The 20,602-nt window shown below is 44.2% G+C and overlaps 1 protein-coding gene across 3 annotated transcripts in view; it reads left to right on the forward strand.

Moving 5' to 3' along the window:
- The first annotated feature begins 46 nt into the window (after positions 1 to 46).
- The window catches only part of SLCO5A1 (solute carrier organic anion transporter family member 5A1), a 126,244-nt gene continuing 105,688 nt past the window's right edge, over positions 47 to 20,602 (forward strand). For 2 of the 3 annotated variants that reach the window (XR_008444074.1, XM_054020528.1), the window contains exons 1-2: positions 47 to 127; positions 1,732 to 3,171. Coding sequence is in view for 2 of the 3 variants with exons in the window: in XM_054020528.1 (XP_053876503.1) it covers positions 2,133 to 3,171 (1,039 nt within the window). In the remaining variant the exon portion in view is untranslated. Of the gene's footprint in view, positions 128 to 1,663; positions 3,172 to 20,602 lie in introns of those variants that run through there. The other variant, XM_054020529.1, reaches the window with a different exon arrangement.

A 20,602-nucleotide genomic window follows, 5' to 3' on the forward strand; every position in this document is an offset into this window, starting at 1 on the left:
CTGTCCCGGTGCGCCTGCGTGCGCTGCTCCGCTCAGTGTGTAGCGCCCGGCTCCAGGACTGCGCCGACCCGGGCCCAGCTGCTGCCCTCCCTGCCCCTTCCCCTGACGCAGCGCCCCGCCCTGAGGGGTGAGTAACAGCCTCTTTCTTCTTTATTAGTGGTACTGGGAGCCCTAATAGCATTCATCGACTCTCCTTCCTCTAGCTTCCCTCGTGCCGCGCTTCCCCCTCCTGGTATGTCTGAACGTGGTTGAGTAGGAGACATTGGACAGGCACGCAAAATAGTATCTGGGAGTCGCTGAACATACAACACATGCAGGTTGTAACTGGGAGCCACTCACCGCAGAGACACGCGAGCGTGTTATGCACATGTAGATTATTGCACGGGAGTTGCTGCACTTGCTAGCTACATGGAGATAGTGTGGGAGTCATTGAACGTGCTTTGTGTGTGTATATGCACGCATGCAGCTCACTGTGGGAACAGGCTGGAGATATGCTCGTTATTGTATGTGGATCATTGCACACGCTAAGTACATGGAAATTATTGCACGAGTTGTATGGCAGTGGCAGCTGCTGAGTTGAACTGATACCCTCCACCTCCTCACACTGAAAGGGAGAAAGTGTGTGTGTGTGTGTGTGTGTGGGGGGGCATTTGTGTCTGTCTTCACTGGTTGCACAAAGCGGAGCTGGACAGAAAGACAAAAGGGGAGCTGACATATAAAGGACAGCAGTTACTCTCCCAGATGGTGACACACAGAGACATATTTCACTAGCAGTACACTTATTACCATGTGTGTGCGCTACATATGAGTGTTTGCATGTATTCTGTATATGTATCATAAGTCTATGCATATGCATGTAATCTGTGCATGCAGTCACAGCTGCATTAGCTCTTTGTGCCTGTGTAAGTACCAACTGCATCTGTGTGTATTGTAAGGACCCTGTTTGCTTTTCAGTGTGCTGCATGTGTGCATCAGATCAGTGTCTAGAGAGAGTCGCGTTTCTGAATCTCTTTGTTTCCTGTGTCCTTTTCTTTTCCTTGTTTTGAGAAATACCACTCACGATTTCCAAGTCTCCGTAAATTAGGAAGCTAGCCGGGCGAACTCAGTGTGGGATACAGACAGTCTGCAGTGTCCCTGATATTTGTAATTGAATATTTATTCCAGTGTGTTTATTTTTAGTACTGAAAATAAAGGAATTGGTATGTTGACCTTTTGCTGATGCATTTGGCTGTAAATAACAGAATCTCTCTTTGAATGAGGCACATGGATATATATGTATATATGCACATTCATCTTATACAAATATCTATACTTTTGTTTTCATAAATAACATAAACTCAGTGTGTTCAAATGTCTTGCAATTCTTCTATTTCAGTGGGAGCAGTCCAGTAGGGGGTGGGAAATGGTTATAATTAGTTCCCTCAAAATAAAATGAATCTGAGTGAGTCATAATTGAGAAGTTAACTATGAGACCATTACAAGAGAGAAGGTTTAAACTGGACAGAGTCAAGGAAGTGGGTGTGGGGTGGGGGTGAGGGAGGTATACGATTGCTGGGAAAGGGTCTCAGATGTCCTGCTCTTATTGTTCAGGAGCGGAGAGGGAGCTTGGCAACAGAGCCCTTCATGTCCTTTTCTAGCCTCAGGTCGGGGAGCTGCAGTTGGGAGCTAGTTCCGGGCAAAGCAGGACAAAAGCAGCTCGCTGACCTTCTGCTTGATCTCTCTGCATTACAGATTGGCAGATTTGCCATCAGGAGGTTTTAAACAGGATTCCGTGCCGACAGCCTCCCCGCTGCAGCCTGCGGATAGGAAGAGGCAAAGATGCAGATGACCAAGGGCTCTCCCTTGCCCAGGCTGGGCTATACCTTGCACCCTGGCACTTTTTCATTGTTAAATGTGGCGAATTAATCCACGTGGGAAATGTTCCAGCAGAAGGCTAGAGGCACCGTCCAAGCTGTTCATAGCTCGGCTGCTAGGACGTCTCCCTAAGAAGCGCTAAGAAGGATGGAGCCACAAAGGACACCGCTAGACACGTGCTCTTATACACTGATATGTGCCATGGTTAGTTGTGTGTTGGAGTTGGGGAAGTAAATCCACAGAGAATATGTTATACTTCCTTGGGTTTACATGATGAAATGGCAACGGAGGTTCTAACTGAACAATACAATGTGTCCGATGTTTGTTTGTTTTTTAACTTAACGCAAACCAGAGTTGCTGCCAGCATGGCGTTGCCGGCGATAAAGCAGCAGCACCCATTCTACCCCAGAGAACAGCAGCCGGAGGATCAAGCGGAGAGCTTCAGGTCCAGAAGTTTGCCAGCTCTGAACAGGTCTGCTCCTCGGATTACCACAACACAAAGCACCCTCCCTGAGACAAAACGAAGTTTCTTGCGCAGTTTCCAAGAGAGGTCTGACCTGAGATGTGGCCTTGACACCGACAAATCAGCTCACAGTAACGGTGCTGCTGCTGCTGCTTCTGGGACTGTGTTTTCTTTCACAGCCTCCAGCTTCTCAGGGGTTGGGAGTTTCACTGAGAGGACAGACTGTAATAACTTTGCTGGCACAAGCAAAGGTGTTTCCCCAGCTTCCACGTTGCTAGCTCTCCCAGGTAGAAAGTGTCTCAGCGTGGTGTTGACAGATTCCCGTTTCTTCTTGGTGTGCATGTGCTTTCTGACCTTCATTCAGTCCTTAATGGTCTCTGGGTATCTGAGCAGTGTTATTACCACCATTGAGAGGAGGTACAGTTTGAAAAGCTCTGAGTCTGGGCTGCTGGTCAGCTGTTTTGATATTGGTAGTCTGGTGATCGTGGTGTTCATCAGTTACTTTGGGGGGCGTGGACGGAGGCCACTCTGGCTTGCTGTAGGTGGGTTTTTCATTGCTCTTGGGGCTGCACTTTTTTCTTTACCTCATTTCATCTCTCCACCATATCAGATCCAAGAATTGAACTCTTCCCTCTCTAACGAGGGCTTGTGCGTGACTGGCAATAATACCGCCAAAGACCATTTGGAGTCACCAGCCTGTGTCAAGGACTCAGGCGGAAATGATCACTCCCTCTATGTAGCTTTATTCATTTGTGCCCAAATTCTCATTGGCATGGGCTCCACACCCATCTATACCTTGGGACCAACCTACTTAGATGACAATGTCAAGAAAGAAAATGCATCACTGTACCTAGGTAAGGCATCTTAGTAAAAATAACTGTAAGCTTTTTAAAGGGACGCCATTGGCTCAAAATCTAATCCTTTTCAAAACATGAATTAAAGTTAGTTCCAGGTATTATACCTGCCCTGAGTTTCCCTGCTACTTTTTGTAGTGTAATAGTAACGTTTTTTAATGTATTTTTTCTCTCCCCTGCTGTATTGACCAATTCTCTTATATATAATCAGTTAGTGTCACCTGTTTTTGAGAAACCATGACACTGACTATACACACATGGTCTCAAATGTACAGCGGGTCTTTTTCTCTAATCTTTGTCAGTTATAGTAATTTTTGGGATTACAAATAACAATAGTCGGTAACAGTTTTTCAGAAATAAATGTTATTTTACAGTTTACAATGTTCCGTAAGAGCTCTTTGATAGTAATGAAGCCTTGTATTTCAAAACTTCAGCTAACCTATCTTTACCATAGAGTCATAACATTTTGTGGAAGAGCTGTCATATTTGAATAACATACTTTATTTTCCTAATATTTATTTATCCTTGTTTAGAAATGTGTTTTGGCATTCATCACTAAATCATCTGAAAACTTTACGTAATTTAAAAAACGTTAATAAAATAATGGGAAATAATCAACCTCCATGGAAAGGTCACAAAATTAAACAACCCCCCCAATCTCAACTGTTAAATTGATTCTTAAATCAATCAAAAACTTGACCAGAAATGCATGTCAGGCTGTGTCCTGAAGTTCTCCAACCTTTGATTTTGGTGAACAGCTGGTAGGGAGGCATTGGGTCACCCCCAGAGAACAACCAGCACCTGGCCTTTGCTAGTTTAATTCTGAGATAGCGAGAGTGACCCAGTGGATAGTAATTCCAATGATGGAAGACAGGTGATCGTTCAGATAATTGAGTCACAGACCAGTTAGGCTTTTAGAGATCATGACTAGCACTCCCAATGTGCTTATGGGGGGAAGCAGTGCACTGGTTTTCAAGTTTACAGTAGTATTTTGTGTTATCCTGTATGAAATGAAGCTTGCTTACATTGTACTGTATTATTTTAAAGGAAAGCAGAGGCTCTGTGAGTGATTGAGAGGACTACTAAATGGTTTTGGATGCTCATCATTACTGTTTTTGTAGAGTTGTTATTATTGACCTGAAGTTAAATTATTTTTCCTTCACGTTAACCTTAAAAGCAATAGTTCCATGGAAAATGGGCATTCATGAATGAAACATGCCTAATGAAGTGAGAAGGTATGCATGTAAGTACTGTATTCAGCAGAAATATTAGATCACATGGGGAAGGCCCCAGGATCACTATTTTTGTTCCTTTTGACCTATTCATCAGCAATTTGATTGTGCCCTGAACCATTTTTAAGCTAGTTCTCTAGGCAGTGTCTTTACAAAACCCAAGGCATTTTGGGCAGTGCTGGTTTTCAAAAAAGACCTAGTATGTTTTATCAGTCACAAATCATCATAGTGAAATATTGAGTAGACAACAGAGTACCTTCCCTTTCCCTCCTCCCCTCTGGTTTAAGTGGTGTTGATGTGGAAATGCACAGTAGCATGGAGTGAGCTTTCTTGGTGTTTGGAAGCGAGGTAAGCAATCAGGTCAGGATTAGTAACTATAGCTTGTAGTGGCAGAGAAAGGGATTTGAAACTTTCACGGAAAGGAGAGAGATTTCTGTGGCAAACAAAAAAGCAGAAGGACAGTCTTTGAGTCCTGGGTGAAGAGGGAAGCAAGATCAGGGTTCTGAAATTGTGTGTTAGTAGTGAAAGTGTTCTGTTTGCCCAAGTGCTCTGAGTGGAGGATATTGAAATAAAAGAAAATACAAAGAAAATCAAAGTTTTTTTTTTTTTTTAAACGGAAATATCCCATCTCCTAGAACTGGAAGGGACCTTGAAAGGTCATTGAGTCCAGCCCCCTGCCTTCACTAGCAGGACCAAGTACAGATTTTGCCCCAGATCCCTAAGTGGCCCCCTCAAGGATTGAGCTCACAACCCTGGGTTTAGCAGGCCAATGCTCAAACCACTGAGCTATCTCCCCCCCCGTCTTTTAAAAGACTGCCTTTTAAATTAACAAAGCAAAAGGGAGTTGGAGATGTATGAAGAAATGGATGTGAGCCTGGAGTTATGGGATTGATTTTGCTCTGACTTACCCTGATTGCAACATTATTGGCTTCAGATTCTTTGCTACGGATGCACAACTCCTAAAAAGATGTTTTATTTAGATGCTTAAATTTGAATTTAGGTGTCTAACTTTAGGCACCCACATTTGAACAATTTAGCCAATGCATCCATCAGTATAGGGATTATGGGGAGAAAAATTTCAGTGAATACAATAAAAACACCTCTAAAATTGCTAAAATAGCTTTGGTGTGTGTGTGTGTGTGTATATATGTATATGTATATATGTGTGTGTGTGTGTATATATATATATATATATAAAAAAAATCACAGCTGTATATAGTCCAATATCTCAGGACTTACAAGGCTATAAGCAAGTGTTGTTTTCCATTGGAAATCTGGGTATTGCCTCTCTTCAACAGTGTAAAACTCTGTGGGATTGAGTAATATATTGGACTTTTAAAACTGCCACTTGTTCAGGACTGAACGTTGCACATTTGGGACTTAGATCAGTGATATTATGTGGGTAAATGTGATATTATATTTCATCTTTTGGGAAAAAAGAAAACATTTATCTATTGATTTAAACAAATAAGGCTATTTGAGACTTGCTCAGAGGTTTGAACTCTTAGAAGTCCTGATGATGAGATGGATTAATGGGCAGAAAGCAGGCAAGGTAGCTGATGATGAAGAATAAATGCATTTATCAAATGGCTCTGTAATTTAGTCACGTGGGTATTACCCCCACATCTGTGGTATGTAATATTCAATTTTCAATTCAGTGAGGGGTCATGGGTGCTGAGAGATGTTCTGAAGAGAAAAAACAATGAGCTGATGCTTAGTAAAGTATATCTCAGTGAGGAGAGTTTTTTTTTTTTTAAATATCTTTCATATTTCAAAATATAAAGACATTGACATAGATAATTTAACTTGTACTCTTCTGAGTATTTTACTCAGAAAAATATTCTTAATTGAGACTTTTTGTTTACAACCATACAACTTTAAAAAAGTTCTGCAAAACCTTAGATCTTAAAACCTCTTACAACCCTTTAAGTCACCCATTTTTACATTAATTGTAATTCTGTAAAGTCCCTGAAGATCACTAATCCTGATTCTACGAAAACTCACCTTATGTGGCTGTGGAAGCTATTTTATTTATTTTCTAAATTAATCCAGCTCACGGGTTGAGTGGCAATAGCATATCCTCTTAAGCGTAGGCATGCAAGCTCGGGTTGGACAGCTGTTTTAACATTCCTGGCTGGAAGTCCTGCTCTCAGAAAACACATTTGATGCTTATACATAGTCTCTTGGCTGCCTACACTTCAGCCCATCTGTCAGGATGGCACTGTGCCAATTTACAAGGCGGTATGTCTTGAGCATTTGATGGGGAGAGTGTTATTAGGCACTTCAGTTGTAGAATAACTTTTGTAAAGCAGGCAACACACTATATAAAAAGAAATTGCTCATTTACACATTAAAGTATATAATATATTTACTTTGTGAGTTTCTGTATGTGTGGAAAGCTATTTTCAGTTTTTATTAAAAAAGCATTACATTAACACAGTATTTTGATAGAAGTTAAGGTTCTTTACTAAAATGACTACAGAATGAATTAGCCTTTGTATGAGACATATTACATTTTTAGATTCCAGAATGCTTTAGACTGATTATGATGGAGTACGAGGAAAAATGCATAAAACAGTTTAATTTTAGTATAGGGTAACCTCAGTTTTCAGAACATAATTACTGTTTCTGCAAGGATAAAGCGTTATGGGTGACTATCTGGAAAATTGGATAAAGCCTGTGTAAATGCACTTGATACAGATAGCTGGGATGGGAGCCAAAGGAACTTATCCTTTCCCAAGCTGTAGGGAAATAATATCTGACTGATTTAAAAAAAAGTTTGACTCCTGCCTTAGTTTCATAATGAATCTCTGGATTCACAATGTCAGCTAGGCCATCTTAATACTCTCATTTTACTTTGAAATCTTTGACCTATCAGTGTTTCATAGTTAACTATTGTATGTGCCCATCATATATTTTTCATTAAATGCGTAAAAATACTCTCCGTAAGATCTCTAGTTATATTTGCAAGCAGATTCATTTCCACGGGTACAGGAAAAGAGTGCAAATAGCTGCACCTGCACCAGCACCACCACTGCCCTGCTCTTCTAATAGTTCCACTGGTGGAGGGCAGCTGTAAATCGAATCTGGGCTTCAGTGGACCAATCCACTGTTAGAAGCTCCCCGGGATAAGTGCTGAATCAGCACATCTCTTGAATGGCCTGATTCTGCTCCACTCACATTTGAGCCTATGCCATCAGAGTTCAGGCAGCTTATGCCACTAGAGGATGGGATCTGGAGCTTGGCATTTGGCCCTTTATGTGCTGCTATTTATTTATTTATTTGTATTACCATAGCTTATATGAACCCTAGTTATGGACCAGGAGCCCATTGTGCTAGATGCTGTACAAACACATAACAAAGGGACAGTTCCCCGTCTCCCACCCAAGGAGCTTACAATCTAATAAGACAACTGACAACAGATGGATATAGACAGATGGGAGAGTTCAAGGAAACGAGACAATACTGGTCAGCATGACAAGCAGTGGTCTCTGCATGCCAGCAGCTTAGCTGTTGTCGAGGTTTTTGTAGGCATCACAGCAAAGAAGGGTTTTGAAGAGGGATATGAAGGTGGATAATGAGGTAGCTTTGTGGGAAGCACCTCCCAAATGTGTAGGGAAGCATGGGAGAAAGCACGAAAGTGCTTGTTTGAAAATTTTAACTAGTGGACAGTGGGGACTGACATGGTGCCTGATCAGAGGTGAGCATCGGCAGCTCAGTAGTGAATGAGAGACGATAGGTACTGTACTGTGGGGAGAGGCTGAGAAAGGCCTTGAAAGTGAATATGAGAAGCTTGTGTTTGATGCAATAGAGAAGAGGAACTAGTGGAGGGATTCAAGGAGAGGGTGATGTGGTCAAAGCAGTGATCTAGGAAAATCATTTTAGCAGCAACATTCTGAATGGGTATGAGCGGGGTAAGATTGCATTTGTCATGTCCAGAGAGAAGTGTTTGAAGTAATGGAGGTGTGAGGTGATGAGAGTTTAGGTGAGAGTTTTAGCTGTGTGGATTTGAAAGGCAGTATCTTAAAGATGTTATGCAGAATAAATCCGCAAGATTTAGATGCAGTGTGGATGTGAGGACCTAGAGCAGGGGTCTCAAACACACGGCCAGCCTGCGGAGTTATTTCCTGTGGCCTGCCAACCTCCCCTCCCCACCCTTCCCCCTCCCTGAGCACGCTGCATGCCCGCTCCTCCACCTACCTCCCAGAGCTTCCCACCACCAAACAGCTGTTTGGTGGCACTTAGGACTTTCCAGGAAGGAGGGGGGGGAGGAGCGGGGACGCGGCGCCGCTCAGGAGAGGAGGCGGGGAAGAGGCGGGGCCAGGGCAGGGATTTGGGGAAGGGGTTGGAATAGGGGCAGGGAGGGGGCCAAGTTGGGGCTGGGATTTTGGGGAACGGGTTGGAATGGGGGCGGGGAAGAGGTGGGAAGAAGTGGGGCAGGGGCGAGGCCTCATGGAAGGGGTGGAGTGGGGTTTTTTGCAGGCACAAATCAACACAGCTTCCCATTACAACACACTTTTGCTCACCCTCACTCATACTTAGCCACTCAAGTTTATGGTAAGTGGCAAGTCCTTTGCTAGTAAGCATATATTGGGCTACTGTGAAAACGCAATAAAAGTCAGTAGAAAAATCACTGTAAGATGCTATACAATTTAAGGGTGTAGAAACAAGGTATATATACCTCTACCTCGATATAACGCTGTCCTTGGGAGCCAAAAAATCTTTCCGTGTTATAGGTGAAACCGCGTTATATCGAACTTGCTTTGATCCACCGGATTGCGCAGCCCCGCCGCCCCCAGAGCACTCCTTTACCGCGTTATATCCGAATTCGTGTTATATCGGGTCGCATTATATCGGGGTAGAGGTGTATTATATGAGAAACAGTACATGACCCTGTAATTAAAAGATTACATGATAACACATAGTCTCAAAGGGGCAGAGAAAAAGTTGTGTGTGCAACCCTACTTTTGGCACGTGTGCTTAACTGTGCAGTCTTAACATTCTCTTAGTGTAGTTTTTTTGTATGGAATGTGGTACAATTTGCAAGCAACACTGAGACTGGTTTCGTCTCAGGATATCGAACCTAATATTGATGCTCTGGTTGATGCAAAACGCTGCCAGCTAAGTGGCCAAAAATGAAATGACTGTCAAAATTAGCACTCACTTTTCGCATTACAGTTTTAAAAAAGTTAATACAGTACATTGACTTTTAATGGCATACTATATTACTCTTCATTTTTTTTCATTTTTGACTATACTTTTGTATCATTCTATGAAAAGGTTTCAGTGATGCGGCCCTCAGGCCAATGTACTAGTCCTCATGTAGCCCTCGTGGTGATTTGAGTTTGAGATCCCTGACCTAGAGGGAGTTTGTGGTTCCTGAGAATCTTAGAGACCAGATCATCATTATCATTGCACAAGGTGGACAGTGCTCAGTCAATGAGACAGCTGTTCAGTATTTCTTGTTATCCTCACCATTCAGTGTGTGACACTATACTTCATTTGCTGAACACCATCTTTCTAAACCTTACTTTGAATACAGAATTATTGATTTCCTATGGATTTTAATAGCACTTATCACTGTAGTATCTGAGCCTCACAAACCTTAATAAAGTTATTTTTGCAACATTTCTGTGAGGCAGGGAGGGATTTCACATGCTGGAAATGAAGGCATAAGGAGATTAAGGCAATAACTTGGAAAAGTGCCCACCAATTTTGGGTGTCTCAATGCTTTGGGTGCCTAATTTAACAACCCTATGACCTGAACTTTCAAAGTACCTAGCATGTTTATGGCAAGTTTGGTGTTCATTCACAATCAAATGAAGTAGGAGGTGCTAAATACAACAGCCTTACTTACTACACAATTCTGATTTATTCCTTGAAACCCTCTTTCTTGTGGACTGAATGTTGCAGGGGTTCTGTTGAAGAAAAAAAAAAGTATGTGCTCATGTAATTAACGATTGTATCATAATGCATGTGTACAAGAAACCAAATTAAGTTTGCATGGGCAGCTCTAATTCTGACATTTTTTGACTTCTGAGTGCTTGATTTCACAACCTGAGTAATGTTATTTTAACCTGATTTTTTTAATGTAAATTCCTAGGTTAAAAAATAAAACAATTCTACAGTGTACAACTTTGTCTCCCCTCCCTACAGACCAGGGGTGGCCAACTTGAGCCTGAGAAGGAGCCAGAATTTACCAATGTACTTTGCCAAAGAGCTATAGTAATACATTAGGAGCCCCCCCACCATCAGCTCCCCTCCTCCTCTCAGCACCTCCTGCCCACCGGCAGCCCCGCCGATGAGCACCTCCCCGCACCTCCCAATCAGCTGTTTTGTGGTGTGCAAGAGGCTGGGGTGGGGGGTGTGAGGGAAGGGGTTGAGTGCGGGCAGGACCTGTGCAGAGCCAGGGGTTGAGCAGTGAGTACCCCCTGGCACATTGGAAAGTTGGCGCCTGTAGTGCCAGCCCTGGAGTCAGTGCCCATACAAGGAGCCGCATATTAACTTCTGAAGAGACGCATGTGGCTCCGGAGCCACAGGTTGGCCACCCCTGATATAGACCCTCAGCAGTGTAGCACAGACCTCTACCAAAATGATCTAAAGGGGTAACATTAAAGCTGGCAGCAGGCTGTTATCCTCTATGGACCACCCACTGGAGGGCGATATGTAATGCACTGAAACAGAGGGCTACATATGCAGGAGTAGCCCCGTTTTACAGAGACCATCACTGAGTACTTAGGCCCACTGCCTCCCAGAAAGACTCTACAAAATCTAACTGTCTGGAGACTTGGGTTTGCTCTACTGGAGAGTTGGGTTCTGTTCCCAGCATGTGCAGCCTCTCTGGGGTATTGAGTAATAAGGGTTGTGAATACACAGAGTAATTAATGTTAATCATGAGATGTAAGATTTGTATTCATGACCCTCTGCTTCCTAGACCAGTGCAAATTCTTAAGCAAAAGGGCTTTTGTTAAGAATAGCTATCCAATTTGTTTAGTCCCACCTGAAGGTTTAGTTATATAGTATGTGGTACTCAGCTGTGGGACATTGGGTGGTGCATATATACAGGGCTGTCCTTAGGCATATGCAGCATTTGTGGCTGCGTAGGGCACCAGAAAATTTGGGGCACCACAGAGACCAGGGATGGCCTTTTTGGGGTGGGTGGCCGGGGTGGGTGCCCAGGGTGGCCCGCCAAAGAGGGGGCTGTGCGCTGGCCAGGCCCGATGCTCCATGCACACCGCAGCCAGGTGACCGTGGTGCTGGTTCCTCTTCGGTCCAGCCCCTCCCCCTGGCTGCTCTCAGCTGGCCGGCCCAGGGCTCCCTTTTCCCCCCGCCCGTCTGCCCACTTGCTCCTCTGGGCCAGCTGCCCGCCAGCTGAGGGCTCCTGCCAGTGACGGGGGCAGGGAGGAGCTCTCAGTCACTGAGGCTCTGCTCAGGCCCCACCTCCTCCCCCCAGGGGCTCGTACCACTTAGTGGGGGGAAGGAGGGAGGCTCACAGAGAACCCCCGCGGACAGCTGGGCTTCTCTGTGGCACGGCCCCCGCCTCCTCCCTGTGCTCTGGCGCCCCTGCCGGGCCTGGGGCAGCACTGGTAGGAGGGTGCTGCACATACAGCTCCTCTGCCCGGTACGCCTGCCTTGGCCCCGCCATTATTTGAATGCGGAGGCCGGGGAGTGTGGGCAGGGCTGTCCTTAGGCATACACAGCTGCGTAGAAAATTTGGGGCACCTCCGGAAGCAGGGATGGCTTTTTTGGGGTGGGCAGATTCTTTCCCTTCTGAATCATTAAGTTGTCCTCTACATAATATAACAGTCTTTTGGATGATCCATAGCTGTATTTGTTAATCAATATCTTGGTAGTTATGAGTAAAATATTCGGTTATTTCTTACACCTCATTAGTTGGCCCCAACATTTGTCATTCACTCTATGCAACACATATCCAATTTGTTGATAATTCATTTAATCTTTACCTAGTGTTTCTGACAGATAGTGCCTCCCTCTACTTCTTCTTTCCTTTGTGTGTCTCTCCTGTAGCTCGTACTCATCAGTGTCCACATCCCATTTATGGAAAGCATCTCACCGAGTTTCAGCTAAACCCATTCAGTCATACTCTTAGTTATTATTACTTCTGGCTCCTCTTGTAATTTCCCATACACCTCACACCTGTGTAAAGGAGCTTAAGTTCACCTCTTCCAAAAATTCCCTGTTTATTTCAGAGCACTTTAGTCTTTATTATTTGTACTGGAAATACATGTCATATTTTTTGGGGGTGGGTGGGAGGGATTTAAATAGGCAGGAAGGTAGAAGGAGAGCTATCTTAAAGCCTCCCTGTTTTGAACCCAGGAAGTTTAATTACATATAATATAATCCAAACACAGAGAAAGCTCTTTGGCTAGATTATGAGTTCCCTGGGGCAGGGACAGTTCTCTTATTTCTTGTTTGTACAGAACCTAGCACTGTGGAGCCCTGACTGTTGATTGGGGCCCTAGGCACTACTGTATTAATAAATAATATTCTGGAATGCATTCTAATACTTACTGTTCTAACATTAAAAATCTCTTCTCTCTACATTATGGCACATCTGTTAGTGGGGATCCAGCATCCATCGTCTTCTACTAGCTTAATTTTCATTTCACGTTTGAAGTGGGCTCACCAAAGCAAGAGCAGGGATCCCCTGCTAACTTCAGCACTACGGTTGCCAACTTTCTGACTGCAGAAAATCGAACACCCTTGCCACGCCCCTGCCCTGCCACTTCTCTGAGGCCCCACCCCCATTCACTCTATCCCCCCTCCCTCTTTTACTTGCTCTCCCCCACCCTCACTCATTTTTGCTGGGGCAGGGGGTTGGGGTTCGTGAGGGGTGAGGGCTCCAGCTGGGGGTGTGGGCTCTGGGATGGGGACGAAGATGAGGGGTTTGGGGTGCGGGGCCGTTGGGGAGGGGGCTCAGGGCTGGGGCAGGGGGTTGGGGTGTGGGGGCATTGAGGGCTCTGGCTGGGGGTACAGGCTCTGGTCTGGGGCCGGGGCTGAGGGGTTTGGGATACAGGAGGGGGCTCCGGGCTCGGGCCGAGGGGTTCGGAGTGCAGGAGGGAGTGCAGGGTGCGGGCTCTGAGAAAGAGTTTGGGTGCCGGGAGGGGGCTCAGGGCTGGGGCAGGGGGTTGGAGTATGGGAGGGGGTTCAGAATACAGGCTCTGGGCAGTGCTTACTTCAGGCGGCTCCCGGAAGCGGACAGCATGTCCCTGCGGCCCTTAGGCGCAGGGGCTGACAGGGAGGCTCCGCACACTGCCCTTGCCTGCAGGCGCTGCCCCTGCAGCTCCCATTGGTTGCACTTCCTGGCCAATGGGAGCTGCGGAGCTGGTGCTTGGGGTGAGGGCAGCTCGCAGAGCCTCCCTGGCTGCCCCTGTGCTTAGGGGCCCCAGGGACGTGCTGGCTGCTTCCGGAATCTGCGGGGAGCCAGGACAGGCAGGGAGCCTATCTTAGCCCTGCTGTGCCGCCAACTGGACTTTTAATGGCCTGGTCAGCGGTGCTGACCGGAGCTGTCAGGGTCCCTTTTTGACTAGGCATTCGCCTATTCACAACTGGTGGTAGGATCCAGACTGGGTGGTTTATGAGCACTCATACCTGCAAATTAAAGTTTCAAGGAGTAAGTCTTGTATGTAGCCAGGAATAATGCCACCAAGGACTTTAAAAAACAGTAGTGGCAAAGTAAAGCTAATACTCGCTATTTTATGGACATTTAATGTAAAAAATGCAGAACCAGTATACTGGTTAGTTTTGATCTAGAACAGGGGTCTGCAACCTTTCAAAAGTGGTGTGCCGAGTCTTCATTTATTTACTTTAATTTAAGGTTTCGCATACCAGTAATACATTTTTAACCTTTTTAGAAGATCTCTTTCTATAAGTCTATAATATATAACTAAATTATTGTTGTATGTAAAGTAAATAAGGTTTCAAAATGTTTAAGAAGTTTAATTTAAAATTAAATTAAAATGCAGAGCCCCCCCAGACTGGTGAGCAGGACCTGGGCAGTGTGAGTACCACTGAAAATCAGCTCGCATGTCGCCTACCCCTGATCTAGAATGAGCTTGGGGAACTTGGTTTTATCTGGGCATTATCATTATTCCTTCTCTTTTTAGATCTGATCAACTTCTCTTTCACCCTATTTCTGTTTAGATTAATATTTGAAAACTGGAGCTCCACGTGAGTCAGTTTGTGAGGTACATTAGTGTAGCTGAGATAGAGGAGATGGTGAAATAACTCTCAAGGGAACGGGGGTGGTTGCTAAACTGATACACTCTAGTGGAATAGAGTAAGCAAGGGCTCTACAAGGGATCCAGTCAAAGATGTAAAGCAACCATAAACACATGAAAAGACCTAGGTTTACAATTTATGATTAAAACTCTACTATCTATACAATATACATAGACATAAAATGTAAAAACTTAAATATCTTAGAAACAGTAACCAATCAGTTGTTTTAATTGTCATATTTGAATTCAGCACATCAAAATACATAATAAATAGCACATTTTATCTCTGAAGCAGACGACTTCTCAAAAATTGTAGACCAGTGTTATTAGACATTTGATGCAAGTTACGCTCTCTCTATGTATATTTAAAGAGGAATTGTTAAAATAGCCACAAATTTATTTTCTGTATATAAGTTTTATTAAATATAAGACAAATCAAAAGACTTCCTGTTAAAAAAAATGCTTTTGTTCCATTGAGACTTCCCTTGCTGTGCATTGAACTCTTGCAGCAGTACATGAAAACGTGAATGTGAAATTCATTAGTGACTGATGTTAAGCTAGTCTACATTCAGTGTTCAGCCTGAGAACGATGGAAAAGGCAAACAAACAAAATGAAAGGTAAATTAGATTTTTAGACCACACTGTGGTCTCTTTACATTGCTCTGGTGGCATAAAGGCATAGGAATCCAGGGAGATTGCCCCTTTGGGAAATCCCCTTGACATGTGGGGTGGGGGACAGGGAAAACACATTTCCTCCCTCCTCATCCCCCACCATGAACACATGTCAAGGGGACACATTTCCTCCCACCAGTACAGGGCTGGGGGAACAGTCTTGTATCAACCTCCTGTGTAGCCCCTGGCATAGGGGCCTGGCCAGAGCACAGTGCCCTCAGCTGTTCTGCATTAGTAGAGTAGCCTACTGGTGACCAGTAAGGTTAAATTAACTCAGAGGAGCCCGCGGGGTGCTCTGAATTGCGTTGGAGGTCAGGGAGGCCCCTGGCAGGGCTCAGAATTTAGAAGGTACAAAGGTGAATCAAACCCGTCTCTGCCCTGCCCCCTCCCCCTTTTTTTCTGCACCTCCTGAGCTACAGTGCTGAGATTTGGGGCCATAAAATCCTCTCTGTTTCCATAATTTAATTTACTAGCATCACAGGTAAGGAAAATATTTTTTTAAATAGGATTTTTAAAATGATTGTGTCTTTCAGTTTGTTAGTTCCCGGCAATGAAGTGCAAGTTTAATAGTGAATTTAAGCTGTTTGTGGTGAAAAAAAATTCAGTAGTAGTTTCCCTCCTATTTCCAAACATAACATCATTTCTACTAGTGTAATGAAATATTAAGGACTGTAGATTCTGTGCACCTGATGAGAAGTTCATATAGACTTGATTTAATGCAGCTGTCTTGCAAAAGGATCAATGAGGGTATCCCTTGGGAAATTTATTCTCTGGGGGGAATACAAATAATATTTGATATTTTTTTCAGTCTTCAATATGTTGGCTTAAAATAGGAACTTCAGAAAGTGAAATTCTAGAAGTCAGAAATGTCTTTATTTCAGTAATAATGTTAATAGTGATGAAGTAATTGAAGGCAATAAATGACTTTGAGGTTGGCTAAAGCAAAGCTCTGATATTTTATAATCACAAAAGTTATTTATTGCACCTAGAATCCAGTGCCATAAACAGTATTTCTGTTATATAACAAGATTAGAAAAAACAAGACATCATAACAACAGCCATGATGAGCTTTATTTTCCCAGACTTGTCATCAAGATCTCGTTGATGATATAACTCAAGGACTGGGTTGTGCTCAGCCACCACTGATGGAGGGAGAGGGCACAGGGAACCTTGCTTCCTCTCAGAGGTGCCAGACGCAAGAGGAGTGTTCATGCCACTGGCTAGCCTGTGTATAGAGAGTACTGAAGAGGCAGAGGGAAGTAGTGAGGCCTTGGCTGTGCCTTTTTTCTTCACTAGTCATGGGAATTGGGTGGCCATGGAGGTGAGGGGAGTGTATGCTGCTCCCTCTTTAAGGTTGGTGAAACTTCTATGCTCTGCAGGAGGCAGCGTGAGGCATGATATTTTCTTGAGGTTGTACTGCCTTGGTAGAACTACTCCCTCTACAATGTGTTACTGAGGCTTAATGCCACAATTCAGTCCTTGTTGAATAATTATTCAGTAGCAGAGCTAAAAAAGGAGTAGCTTAGAGCATGTAACCATGTTCTAAAATTGGCACCTGCACTAACTGGCATCTGCACTTACCTGGATCTCTGAGGGCTCCATATTGCTCTGGGATCCGTCATCGGCTTCAATGACTGAATACTTTCACGGAGTGGTAATTATGTTATTTTACAGAGGTGTTGCTGCTCTGCGTGTGCTCTCTTGACTGCAGGACTGTAGGGGGAGAATTTCTGTATTTCTATTTTGGCATTAATACCCACACGCCCTCTTGAATTCCAGACAACAACAACTAAGAATCCATCTTGGCTGCCCTTCTCCCCCCTTCCTCAGGTATAGTTTCCCGCCCTTTCTACTGAAAGGCGGGCAACCATGTGACGTGATCTGCCCAGTAACACCAGGGCATATAAGGGTTAGCACGTCAGAGGGAAGCTGCTGCCCATCTGAGTGGCAGAGTGCTGGACCACAGCAGTGTGTTCTACTCAGGTGCATAAGACAGAGCACCGCGCCTTAGGGTTGTGGGAGGGTTTAACACACTTGCACGCAAGGGTGAGGTGCTAGCTGCCACCCTCTCATCTGGATCTTACTTGCACCCACGACGCTGCAGGGAAGGGAGGAAGAAGACTCGCCAGCATCAAGCAGAGTTACTACCTACCTGTTGCCTGAGGTCCACTCCTCACCCTGATGAGTCACCTGGTTGGTTCCGGACCCAATCTGAGTTGTGAGGTCGAGGTTTCAGACACAAGCTGCAAGAAATGGTAGAGACCTTTTAAGTCCTCCATGCCCCTCACCTGGGACCTGCCTTGGGAAGGGAGTAAACCAGAGGTGGGCAAACTTTTTGGCCTGAGGGACACATCCAGCCTGTGGGACCATCCTGCCCGGCCCTTGGGCTCCCGGCCGGGAAGGCTAGACCCTGGCCCCTCCCCAGCTGTCCCCCCTCCCCGGCAGCCTCAGCTTGCCGTGCCGCTAACACTCTGGGTGGCAGGGCTGCAAGCTCCTGCTTGGCAGCGCGACTGTGAGAGCCACCGGCCTGCCCTGGTGCTCTAGACAGCGCAGCAGCGTGGCTGGCTCTGGCCAGGCGGCGTGGCTGCCAGTCCTGGTGCTTTGTGAACCCTTTTTGGTCACTGTCAGTATAATTATAGTGTTACCTTTACCTATTTACCTTGCTTACCTGTAGTCCTTTATAGCATGCCCCATTTAGTTACCTTGTTTCTAATATCCATACCTGAGTTGGTTTTTATTTTGGGTGATCTTAAATCCCTGTGATAGATGTGGATAGGGAGACAAATCTCTTGACTGGTCTCTGGCAATCCTAAAACCAGTCAACGGGAGGAGAAACAAGTAGCTGGGAATGGACGATAACATCCCTATGTTACCTTCCATGGCTGCTCTAGTGGCTGTTGGAGCACAGAAGGATGGGAGGTATCTTTGAAGAAGTAATCTCTCTCATGCCAAAATGCTCTTGCTCTGGAGGTGAAGCCACAGGTACAGAAGAGTACAAAGCCCTGACATCCCTCTAGTCCGCTCCACACCTTTCCACTCTGCATTGCGAAGGGAGGAGGGCAAGTTGGCTTGATTTAGTTGTCAATCATGGCTCAGAATTAGAAGCTTTTGGGGGCCCTTTGCGAGAGGTTTTCAGGGGAATGGCTTGACCTTTTTTCCCACTGGTGTTTAGAGTCTCTCCAAACGGAAAGTGGATAGCCAGTTCACCTTGAAAAACCTACTTGAAGACTAGATGGGACAACTGCCAGTCAAACAGACCAGACTAGCATTTGTGACAATTAAAAGGAGATCAGTCCTTCTATGTGAAATGAGATCAAACTGATTGACTAGTCTTTGGGATTAACAGCCAGGGAAGCTAATGGAAAAGGGGGATGAGAAAGGCTGTTAAAGGATAATGAGTCCATTTGTTCCTTTCCAACCCAAGATTAGGATGGTAGAGGATGGTCGCCAGAGACAAATGAAGGAATACACAATATACTTCATTTGGCTTTGGCTGGGCAGCGCGGTTGCCAGTCCTGGTGCTCTGAGCGGCATGGTAAGGGGGTGGGGAGCGTGGGGGTACAGTTATGAGTCCCTCCAGATTTCCACTGACACCATTAGAATCTGGGCCATTGTAATAAGTAGTAAGATTTTAAGTAGCAAATGGAATATTTGATTTATTAATGTAAGGAAACAGAATTAGGTCATTAACCTCCCCTTTCCCCTCAAACAAAAACCCAGCATGGTTCGAATACAACTTTGGAAAAAGCTCACTGTTATAGTTCGCTATGGTTGAAGAAATGTAGAGAAGCAGACAAACTGCAAGAATAACTGTCAAGACTAACAAAAGGACCCCATCATGGTACCCTGCTTATGGGTCACTAAGTGTGAGAAGTACCCTTTTGATTGTTCATACTGTCCAAGTTGTGTGGAGGTATTGGTGGAGAAGGTGTGTCTGCAAACTGGAAGAGATAGACCTTGTACAGATACTGCATGGGTTGCTGAATACTTGTATTAGAAGTGTTGACATCAGTGAGGTTTATGTTAGAAGGTAGATATCTTCCTATATTTGACAGAAAAAAATAAGCAATGGAGTAATATATCAGGAATACTATGAACTTTCCCTTTCTCTTTTAATAAAGGTATTCAGCCATTTCAGCCCAATTGTGTTGTGCTGGTGGAACCTAGGCTCTGGGCCTGAGGGCTGCCCCAAGTTCCGGTTGCTAGAGTGACTCCTCTAGGCTAGATTGGCTCCAGCCTCATCCCTGGCCTGTCCAGAAACCACCCACACGCTGAGGGAGTTGGTCGCATAGAACTAGCTATTACGTCAATGAAATCTCTGGATGTTGTGGTAGGGCTATTCTTTGTTGTCTTTGTGCCCTCAGAGTGGCTGGTGAAAAAAAATGGAGCCAGTGTCCAGCATCTGTGCTCTATTGTGAGGTTTTTTTATGCAAAAGTACTGAAAAATAATATGAAAGACAAAATTCTTCCCTTGGATATGTGCCTTGCTGCATTTTCCTCAGAAACTAAAAATAAAAAAGTCCTGTTCACATTTTTCTGACTTGCCTGTGAGTAACAGACAACTTGATAGATTTAGGTGAACCATCAGCTGGTTGCTTTCTAATATGGGAGACCTGACTTGAAAAGTAAATGTGTGAGTGTGATTATATGGTTCAGTTTTTTGGTACAAACTTTTGGTTATGTAGTGTATACTTGTGCTGATTTTTGTTATACATAGTGCCAAAATAGACATTAATCTTCTTATGTGGGATTGTGAAGCAAGTATTAAGAGAGCACAAGTCAGTGCCATCAGTTCAGAGCGGTTTTTTGGTAAACATACTTGGCATTTTCATCTGCCAGTTCTATAATACTTCTTAATATTCATTTTAACTAATTCCTTCTTTCCAGTTAGAGCTGCTAATGTTTCACAATAGTTGTGTTAGCTGCAATCAGGCCCTCTAAGTATTCATATTTATAACTGATACAATTGCTTTAAAAATGCCACTGGGAATCTGAGTTGTATAATTCATCATATTTCCTAATATGAAATATTTAGATAGTATGAAAAACAAATCATAAAATAATTTATTCTGTACAAAATGTTTAAACTGTCTTATGGGTTATCCTAAGGGTTTCAACCAGAACTTATAACTATCTTCTTCTTAAGAAAATGTGAAGTTGGCACTAGTGCTTCATGGCATGGAGGAGTTAAATGTCTGTTTAGATATAAAACAAGTTAAAATATATTAAAGAATTCTCAATTTTTTTTAATATTGATTTGTTTGTGCTCATGAAGAGTGATAGATA

The sequence above is a fragment of the Malaclemys terrapin genome, chromosome 2 (assembly GCF_027887155.1).
Source record: "Malaclemys terrapin pileata isolate rMalTer1 chromosome 2, rMalTer1.hap1, whole genome shotgun sequence".
In the NCBI taxonomy this organism is placed as follows: Eukaryota; Metazoa; Chordata; order Testudines; family Emydidae; genus Malaclemys; species Malaclemys terrapin.